The 10,683-nt window shown below is 41.0% G+C and overlaps 1 protein-coding gene across 2 annotated transcripts; it reads right to left on the bottom strand.

The window, feature by feature from the left end:
• Positions 1-6,597: 6,597 nt before the first annotated feature.
• LOC124274966 lies at positions 6,598-9,365 on the bottom strand. Of its 2 annotated transcripts, none has more exons than XM_046710342.1 (5): positions 9,267-9,365; positions 8,636-8,801; positions 8,186-8,246; positions 7,957-8,034; positions 6,598-7,449 (listed from the first exon to the last, which is right to left on the bottom strand). In XM_046710342.1, the coding sequence occupies exons 1-5, from the start codon at positions 9,296-9,298 to the stop codon at positions 7,037-7,039; spliced, it is 750 nt and encodes a 249-aa protein (XP_046566298.1). In that variant the 5' UTR covers positions 9,299-9,365; the 3' UTR covers positions 6,598-7,036. The 2 variants fall into 2 exon arrangements, with proteins under 2 accessions (XP_046566298.1, XP_046566306.1); XM_046710350.1 differs by lacking the exon at positions 9,267-9,365 and adding an exon at positions 9,020-9,212.
• Between the last annotated feature and the right edge of the window lie 1,318 nt (positions 9,366-10,683).

The raw sequence follows: 10,683 nt of genomic DNA, 5'->3' as shown, positions 1-10,683 counted from the left end.
GCGATCTTACTATGTTTTTGTTTTCAGCGTTGCTAATGGGTGGAAGAACCTCGAAACGACATTGATGAACGACCTGTTCAACAAGTGATTACCATTATTGAACTGTAGATGTCGCTTGTCACGACATATGAGCAGTAATAACTTAGTAACGTAAAATTACATGCATTACAGGCTTGTATATGCTAGTATGTATAAGTAATATAGTAACTGTAAGTTTTTTATTGCTATTGATTTTCGCATGCTGCGAACACTGCATAAATAGTTGTGTCTGGTTCATGTAAACCTGTGGTCAATAGTATGGCCAACGCTTCCCGCCATTTGTGTCCAGTAATCGCAGCATTATGGCCTTTCAGTCACCTGTGTCCTCGTCTATTAGGACACGGATGCTACCCTGGTAACCATTTGTTGTCAACGCACACAGTAATGTTTCAGGTTCATGACGGTAGTTTGTAAATATTCGAGTAAGGATCAGAAAGCTATCTCCGCAAGTGGGTCACAAAAACATGCATCCGTCAAGTCGAGCCTGGAAGCCCTCTCCCGTTCATCGCTTTTACGACATGCGTGGGTTCAAAACAGTATCTTTACAGTTTCAACCCTGGAAGTATGTGTTTGTTGTTAAAAGTCGCACTCAGCAATATTCGAGCTACATGACGGTAGTCTGTAAATATTCGATCAGAAAATTCAGTGACTGATATCATGAGCATCGAGTCTGACCATCATCTCCCATTCGTCGCTTTCCCGACGAGGATGGGTTGCTAGAGACCAATTGGAAACAGTATAGGTACAGGTTCAACTCTTGAAGTTAGGTTAATGACTGACTCAGTGAGTTTGGTTTTACGACGCTTTTAGCAATATTCCAGCAACATCATGGCGGGGGACACCAGAAGTGTGCTTCACACATTGTACCCATGATGGAATTCGAACCTGGGTCTTCGGCATGACGAGCCAACGCTTTAACCACTAGGCTACCCCGCCGCCCCTGAAGTTAGGCGAACACATTATAGCAATAATATACCATTCCAGGGGACCCCAAGTAACAAATATAAACGATATAGCAATATGATATTTTCAACGTTTTTCTCTGTAAATCGTCTTGAAAACAAGCTCTTAATAATTAACATTTTGCTCCATAAGCACGAACAAATTGCTTCTCGCGAAACACCTGATGTAAGGGAGATAACCCGTCTGTTCTATCTCACGTCGAACCAAGCGCATGTGTGTATTTGCTCGTTCCATGCCTTTTTAACACAATGACTAACAGTTGAGATGAGACAAGGGAGACAACTCCGTTCACCTTCCTGTCCATGTGTCATGTTCTAATGAATGTCGGTAGACTTGTTTAGCTCCGGATGGTGATGGTCATCACTATATGGGTTATTTTCTATGATTATGTTGTGTAGTGCTGATTTGAGTGTGAAAATTGTACAAAAATTTAACTACATAAACCTAGTATTGTGTACGAGTGAGAAACTTTGTCGATTTCTCCTCTGCTAATGTCACTTATGCATAGAATTGAAATATATACAAACACTGTTGTGTCGAACTTTGATAGGTGGAATGTACGGTTGTCTCGAAGAAAAGCTTATTCCCTGCATATTCTTAATTTTCTCATCATTTTGCGGTTGAGTCGAACTTCCGCTAACTCGAAGTATTTACGCAGATTCCCTCAGCTTCAAAACAACGTTTTTTCATTTCTTAATACAATCCTCTTAATCTGGGCATAATCCTTACAGGACAATATTGTCCGTGTTACGAAGTTTCCAGACAAACTGTAAATACGAGGTACTATATCTAAACAATGATAAAGAGTAAACTGCGTTCATGACCAAAAAAAACCACATAACGAATATATGTACTTGCTCTGATCTTGATAATATTGGATATTTCGAGGAATGAGCAAAGAGATGCAATCATAGTGCAGCTAGAATTTTATGAACTACAAAATTGAGTTGACATTCCAGTTCTACAAATATATCACCAGACAATCCAGTGATCAACAGCATGAGCATCGATCTGCGGAATTGGGAACCGATGACGTGTCAAACAAGTCAGCGAGTCTGACTACCCGATCCCGTTAGTCGCCTCTTACGACAAGCATGGGTTACTGAAGATCAACATTCTAACCCGGACCTTCATGGGTAATTATACAAATGAAAACACAGGTAGTGTATCATATCTTAGTTGCATTTATTAGACAATGTTTGACATCTATATCAACCACTCACTGAAGTTATTGCATACACCAAGAAACTAAAGAAGCGAAAACATACCCAGAATCGGAATTTTGTTTTTATTTCTTATCAGAATTTAAGTGCAACCATATCTTCTATAATAAGAAAGCAATTCATTCATAAGGCTGAATAAATATGATATAGCCCATGAAGGTCTGATCTTCAGCGACCCACGTTTGTTTTAAGTGGCAAATAACAAGATCGGGTAGTCATAACCGCTGACCTGGTTGACGCTGACCTCTGTGTATATCGATGCTAAGCGTCAATCACTGGATTGTCTGAACCTGACAAGGCTGTCATCTAGATGGAATATTGGTGAGTGCAACGAGCAGACAAACAAAACAACACATCTGAGTGAGCAAGTATGGTTTTAGGCCGCTTTTAGCAGTATTCCAGCAATATCACGACGGGGACACCAGACAATGGGCTTCACACAGAGTACCCAAGTGGGGAGTCGAACCCGGTCCTTCGGCATGACGAGTGAACGCTTTAACCTCTAGGTTACCCCACCGCCCCCATAACACATGTATCATCCAAAACTGTGTTCCACAGTAGATATCGCTTGTGTGAGATCAGACGATATCTCCTAGGAGATATTGTTTTGACAGTTGATTTTGTACAATGCCCTGACAATGCTATGACTTCATGAACGTGTTGACGTCACAATGTTAAGACATCGCTGCACTGCAAATCAAATGGCAGTACTGTGTTCAGAGATGTACATTTTTCATTGAAAACTAATGACGAGTGATTTTTGATGATAAATAGAATCTCACCCTCGTGTCTTCTCATATCAAATATATCAACACTCTTTGATAAAAGTAAAAATATCAACTCGTGGTGATATATTTGATATCAAAAGGCACTCGGGTGAGATTCTCTATGTATCATCCTACCCTGAATGCAACGCTGTGATACTGTAAACAAATATTGTGTTATACTGCAATTAGGACTAATACACATATTTACTCTTTGTTTCCTGTCACGACTTGTCAGTTTGAGGTGCAACAGTATCGCACAGCTGACAACATCGGGTATTGCACATGTAGACTCAATTACTGTAGGATGTAGGAGTCGCCAGTGACCTGAACAGTAGAAGAAAATGTCACAGTGCCCGTGTCACACTATGATATAAATAGCCACACGTCACAGATCATGAGTGACACACAGTATATAAATACATACAACTCAGATCACCGTGCGTGCGTGGCGAGGCATTGTTCAGGTTAGCCTGTCACCTAGACTAACAACTAGTCTCTGAAATGAACATATTTTACTGAAAAAAAGATCATTGTAAAAAAATATATAAGAAGCTGAGGAAATCTAGACTTGCCACATTTTCTAGACTTGTGTGGGCTTTCTTGGCTATATTTGCTTCAGGGTCTGTACGACAGACTACCTGTCAGTATTTTCCTCTATTTAACATCTCAATCAGGCCCTAACTTGTCAGTCCCACACTGCAGACAACTGTTATTTCAGTGTCCCATGCCGTTTTGACAATTTATGTCCTGACATAATACAAATATACTGGCAGACTCACAAAATGAAGCGAGGTGAAACTTTTTTTCTAAACTTGTTTCTAGAGCAAGGCAACTCGATCTACCGTTCATAATTTGTGGCTTGAGGTGTGTGTGTGTGTGTGTGTGTGTGTGTGTGTGTTTTGATGATGATGGTGATTTTCATGGTGAAGCATGTGAAATGTGAATGACACCCCCCCCCCAACATTTATGTACAAAGTAAGTGACCCCGCCCTGCATGTCATGTACAAAACCAATGCCCCCCCCCTTCCCATAATATTTAAGCATAATTTAAAAAATATTTCTGTGTACAAAATTGCCCCCAGTACTTGTGTACAAAACTGATGACCCCTGCCTCCCAAACAAATTGGGGAACCCCCCATTAAAATCATCATCCCCCCACACCCATAAATTATTAACGGTCCCTAATACATTAATAAATTGAATGTTCAGCAACAACGTTATAAAAGTAATATAAATAACAATGTGCTGATATGTGACAAATGTCATTGTAATGTTAAACTAGATGAATTTCATGTTTTACTTGTCTGTCCATTCTATTCTGTAGATAGAAAACTGTCTCTCCATCAAGATTCGGAAATTTAAACAACTTATAACAACAACGAATGGACATCTAATGAAGTTTATTGCAATATTTCTACAGCGTAACTTGCCTGTATATCTCTGCAAGTGGGTCACAAAAACATGCATCCGTCAAGTCGAGCCTGAAAGCCCTCTCCCGTTCACTGCTTTTAGGACATGCATGGGTTCTAAACAGTATCTTTACAGTTTCAACCCTGGAAGTATGTGTTTGTTGTTAAAAGTCGCACTCAGCAATATTCGAGCTACATGACGGTAGTCTGTAAATATTCGAGTCAGGATCAGAAAATTTAGGGACTGATATCATGAGCATCGAGCCTGACCACCCTCTCCCATTCGTCGCTTTCCCGACGAGGATGGGTTGCTAAAGACCAATTGGAAACAGTATCGGTACAGGTTCAACTCTTGAAGTTAGGTGAACACATTATAGCAATAATCTAACTATACCATTCCAGGGGATTACGGAATTCCCGGATAAACCATGAATGCGAGGTACTGTCTCAAAAACGATCAAGAGTAAAGTACGTTTATACAGAATACGTACTGTGAGTAGAGTGCATATCTCGATTAATGAACAGATCATGCTGAAAACTACTCCTTCACTCCCCAAGATACCCTATAGTGCAGCTGGAATACTACTACAATATAAAGTTGACATACATGATCAAGCTTTTTGTTCACCAATATATCTGTGAAAACACAGGCAATGTATCTTATCTGTTTTAATCTGTTACTAGACAATGTTTTGCATCTCTATGAGCCACACCCTCGCGCTATTGCATACACCAAGAGGAGTAACCAAACGAGCGAAAGCAAACACAGAATCAGAATTTTGTGTTTCTTTTCCATCACAATTTAAGGGCAGCCACATTTGCTATTATGATAAGCAATTAAGTTAGAACAACCTGTGAAGATCCGGGTTCTTCCAAAGAACCCACGCTTACCTTAAAAGGCAACTCATGGGATGGGGTGGTCAGACCCATTGACCTGGTTCATGCATATCATTGCATCCCACTTGCTTAGATATTCATGATGTCAATCATTGGCTTGTGTGGTATTCATGATGTCAATCATTAGCTTGTGTGGTATTCATGATGTCAATCATTAGCTTGTGTGGTATTCACGATGTCAATCATTAGCTTGTGTGGTATTCATGATGTCAATCATTAGCTTGTGTGGTATTTATGATGTCAATGATTAGCTTGTGTGGTATTCATGATGGCAATCATTAGCTTGTGTGGTATTCACGATGTCAATCATTAGCTTGTGTGGTATTCACGATGTCAATCATTAGCTTGTGTGGTATTCATGATGTCAATCACTAGCTTGTGTGGTATTCACGATGTCAATCACTAGCTTGTGTGGTATTCACGATGTCAATCACTAGCTTGTGTGGTATTCATGATGTCAATCATTAGCTTGTGTGGTATTCATGATGTCAATCACTAGCTTGTGTGGTATTCACGATGTCAATCATTAGCTTGTGTGGTATTCATGATGTCAATCATTAGCTTGTGTGGTGTTCATGATGTCAATCACTAGCTTGTGTGGTATTCATGATGTCAATCACTAGCTCGTGTGGACCTGAACATTGCTCACTAAGACGTTAAACAACAAACATACATACGAAGGTCAGCTTCTTTGTTGAGAGGATGTATATTCTTACGCGTAGATCAAGTAAATAGATACATCTCGATCAATATAATGTGCGATCCCGAATGTAATGAAGTGTCCTCTATACACATATTGTGCTATACTGTTATTAGACTAACAGGTTTATGAACTTATCCAATACTCTTGTCAGTTGGACATGTAACGGTATCTCAAATTACACACGCGGGATTTGTGGGGAATTAATCACAAACCCGCCCGTGATCTGAACAGTAGAAACTATAAATGTCACAGTGCTCATGTCACGCTAGGATATAAATAGCCACACGTCACAGATCATGAGTGACACAGAGTATATAAATACATACAACTCAGATCACAGTGCGTGAAGCGTCCTTGTTCAGGTTAGCGCCTGTCAGTATTTTCCTCTATTTACCATCTTCCGATCCCACAAGCCCTAACCTTTCGTTCCGAAACTATAGGCAGTCGTTATCTCAATTTTCCTGGCCGTTTTGACAATCTATGTCCTGATATAATACAATTACAATTGCACACGTTAGGTCACAAGCAGGTCCGTTAGTTGTACCGTTTTTGCAATTTCCGAATTTCCGAAAACAATGTACATAACAGGTGAAGAGTATTTTTAGAATATAAATTTATTTGTACTTATGTTTTCGGACAACACGCTTTCTTACTGGTTGCGGTTGGAGATTGGGAACACATAAAAAAGATACGGTTTTTACATTGTGCCCCTCAGTCTGGTCTAACTTGAGAAACCCTTTCCATAAACATATACATACAAACAGAATAGAGTGAAAAATAAACATTAAAACAAACAATGTGCATACAAAGTGCGACATAGCAACATAACTAATCAATACAAGCAATAAAACTAATGCTGTGATAGTTGATTTAATTAAATCGAATACTATCACTGATTTTCAGATGCCATACCATAAAAGCAGTATAAACTAATATTAAGTTTGTGTGACATGCCTATCACCTGCTTTCGGGTTATGGAAATCAATGCAACTTTTGACAGCCGACTAGACTGCCAGGTATTGATTCTTCATCTTTTTAAGTTAAACAAACTTGAAAGTAATGGTCGTCTCTGTGTGTCTTTAGAAGTGACAGATCTGATACAACGACAAATATCTGATCTCCAGGATTTAACTCTACAAGACCGACGAAATGACTGTGGTAGTCAGAAGCCCCGTCCTTGGTTTCAGGACACATCTCTTCATTCTCACGATATATGACTTCTTCTTTCTTTGTGTTTGCGTTATATCGGATGACGTCAAGTGAGAAGGTTTTACAATGTCCCCTTGTACCCTCATAGTGCATCATTGCACTAACAGTTACCCGGTAACAGCCGCTCTCAGGGACTATGACTCTGCCACGGGCGTACTTCATCCCATTAAGAAGCTCGGCCTTCTTCAGACCATCTGTTGTTATCCAATTTCGAACTGTAGTTCTTCCACCTTGAATGTCTGAAGTGATATTGACAGGTTTATAGAACTATATACCGGAGTGGGTAAGACATTTATAAGTTATAGTTTATCTATTTTGACTATACATACAACTGTCCATGAACAGATGTTGTTATAATTGCTGGATTGATTGATTGGTTGTTGTTTAACGCCACACACAGCAATATTCCAGCTATATTACCCCGGTCTGTAAATAATGGACCAGACAATCCGGTGGTCAACAGCATGAGCATCGATATACCACATTGGGGTGCGATGACATGTGTCAACCAACCTGACCACCCGATCCCGTTAGTCATCTCTTATGACAAGCATGGGTTGCTAAAGATCAACTCTAACCCAGATCTTCACGGATGATTACGCTGGACACATGGCAATTTGAATATCCCTAATCGTATTTTACAAATTATCACTAACTTTGAAATATGACAAACCAGCTGTCTATGCATCTACATGTACACATAGGTTATACATGTTTTAGCAGCTACACATGCCTCACATACATACCTGACTCGTCAAAGGGACCCACTCCATGAAGGAAAGCCATGGGTTTCAAGAGGTTCAGAAAAGTCAAATCCAGTGCATCTACAAAGCAAATTGAAATTGTCATCTGTGGAATCGAGTATATGCAGCTACCTATTTCTTTCAAATACCTGATTTTTCATTTTAAATCCCATGTATACCTGCGTCTCACGTGACATTTTCTTTGTGATTGTGTTGATAATGTTCATCATACCTTTAATTTCAGAACTGTTGTCCTTGAATGATTTCTCTGCCAGTTTCACTGCATCGGCTATCTGCAGATATAATTATCTCAAGTCATGAAAATGTTAACAGAATTACGGTTTATCATTTAGGTTGACTTTAATGAAAGCAGCATATCTTGTAGCAGAAAAGGGTAAATCTGATCATTGGGTCAAATATGAACTACATTCCTACACTCAAGCAAAGAGTTAAAGGGTCCCGATCCTCAAAGCGTTCGTAACATTAGGACCCGTCGTTACTCTATAGTTCATCATAAGCTTACGAATGTTCAGTTCAATAACATTGACGATGCAATAATAACGAACTCCTAGTTACACGTAAGGGTATAACCTCTATTTCAGTGGTCGGTACGAACACATATATGCCAGATTAAACCTATAAATGTTTCAAGTACACTATTAAGTAAACACGATCCACACACCTTGCTGTCTATGTAATCTTTGAATCTCTGGGCTTCAGCAGCGGGCTGTCGATCCGTCTGGCTCGTTGACGCCAAATACACAGCCACGCCGAAGACGACAATGTTCGCAATAACCATGGAAACAGTTACTGTAATCAATACCGTCCGTCCTCGTACACAACCCATGCTGAAAAATTAAAATATGTTTGGATCCCTCTCAAACATTTAAACACTAGCATACAAACCTTTGCCAAATTATGCATTTACTGCCTCTTAGTGATGTATGTTTCAGAGTAACATGGGCATCTCAAACATGCTGCTGTCGATATACATAGGATATAACATAGGATCACATATTCAAATTACTTGGCAATAACATGTTCCTAATCTAAAGCACATGCTAACCCGTCTATCCCAGTAACGGATCACTACAGGTTATAGTTGCATGGCCATCATGTACTGCGCAGTTGGAATTAGGCAAGGTGACCTTCACTGAGATACCCTCTTCTGGTGACTTTCGGACATATTTTCCCATGTAATCTGCTGACAGAATAGGTACAATTGTCATGTACACGACTGGTAAATGGTGAATACAAGAGTGTGGTCATACCACCCAGAATCAGTTATCGATGCAGAACGTACCCATGCATACCTTATGTCAGCCACCATGCAACAATATCCCATTCGCGAAGCTCTCTGCAGTGAATCGGTCGCTAGTCAAATGCTCCCAACAATGCTTGGCGGCCAACAACTATGCGTGGAGTTGAGCATTGACTCACCAAGCACCCCTTCATATCCGGTAACCTGCAAAGACCCACCCCTAATCGATAAAGGTGGATGATGCATGAATGTCGACATTTGACAATTGTATCAACTGCGTCGATTCTCCGTTCGACTTGTCATGTAATATGACGATTTGCTCACGAATGCGACTGCTATGCTTACAAAGAACTTGTGGTGATTTTCTTGATCCAGAATACCCGTTCTCCTGATGAAACCGAAAATTGAACAAAACATCTGATTAAGCAAACGTTGATTCAACTTTGAACTTTACCTTTTGAAATACCCATTGCACAACAGTGACACATCCACTAATCTCTCTCTGTCTCTCTCTCTCTGTCTCTCTCTCTCTCTCTCTAACGGACATTGACATACGGTGGGTAACGGAGACGATACGCGGTGGGTAACGGAGACGATACAGGATGGGTAATGGGGATGATGCACTGTGGATAACGGAGACGATACATGGTGGGTAACGGACATGATATACGGTGGGTAACGGAGACAATACAGGGTGGGTAACGGAGACGATACAGGATGGGTAACGGAGATGATACAGGATGGGTAACGGAGACGATACGCGGTGGGTAACAGAGATGATACAGGGTGGGTAACGGAGACGATAAAGGATGGGTAACGGAGACGATACAGGATGGGTAATGGGGATGATGCACTGTGGATAACGGAGACGATACATGGTGGGTAACGGACATGATATACGGTGGGTAACGGAGACAATACAGGGTGGGTAACGGAGACGATACAGGGTGGATAACGGAGACGATACGCGGTGGGTAACGGACATGATATACGGTGGGTAACGGAGACAATACAGGGTGGGTAACGGAGACGATACAGGGTGGATAACGGAGACGATACGCGGTGGGTAACGGAGGTGATAAGGGGTGGGTAACGGAGATGATACACTGTGGGTAACGGAGACGATGACAAAGTGGGTAACGGACATGATATACGGTGGGTAACGGAGACGATACAGGGTCGGTAACGGAGACGATACGCGGTGGGTAACGGAGACGATACAGGATGGGTAACGGAGACGATACAGGATGGGTAATGGGGATGATGCACTGTGGATAACGGAGACGATACATGGTGGGTAACGGACATGATATACGGTGGGTAACGGAGACAATACAGGGTGGGTAACGGAGACGATACAGGGTGGATAACGGAGACGATACGCGGTGGGTAACGGAGGTGATAAGGGGTGGGTAACGGGGATGATCCACTGTGGGTAACGGAGATGATACAGGGCTGGTAACGGAGAT

The sequence above is a fragment of the Haliotis rubra genome, unplaced genomic scaffold, assembly GCF_003918875.1.
Source record: "Haliotis rubra isolate DU_JTF1 unplaced genomic scaffold, ASM391887v1 Scf1042, whole genome shotgun sequence".
In the NCBI taxonomy this organism is placed as follows: Eukaryota; Metazoa; Mollusca; class Gastropoda; order Lepetellida; family Haliotidae; genus Haliotis; species Haliotis rubra.
The sequence above is the reverse complement of the archived record's forward strand: the minus strand, read 5'-3'. Positions and strand labels throughout refer to the sequence as shown.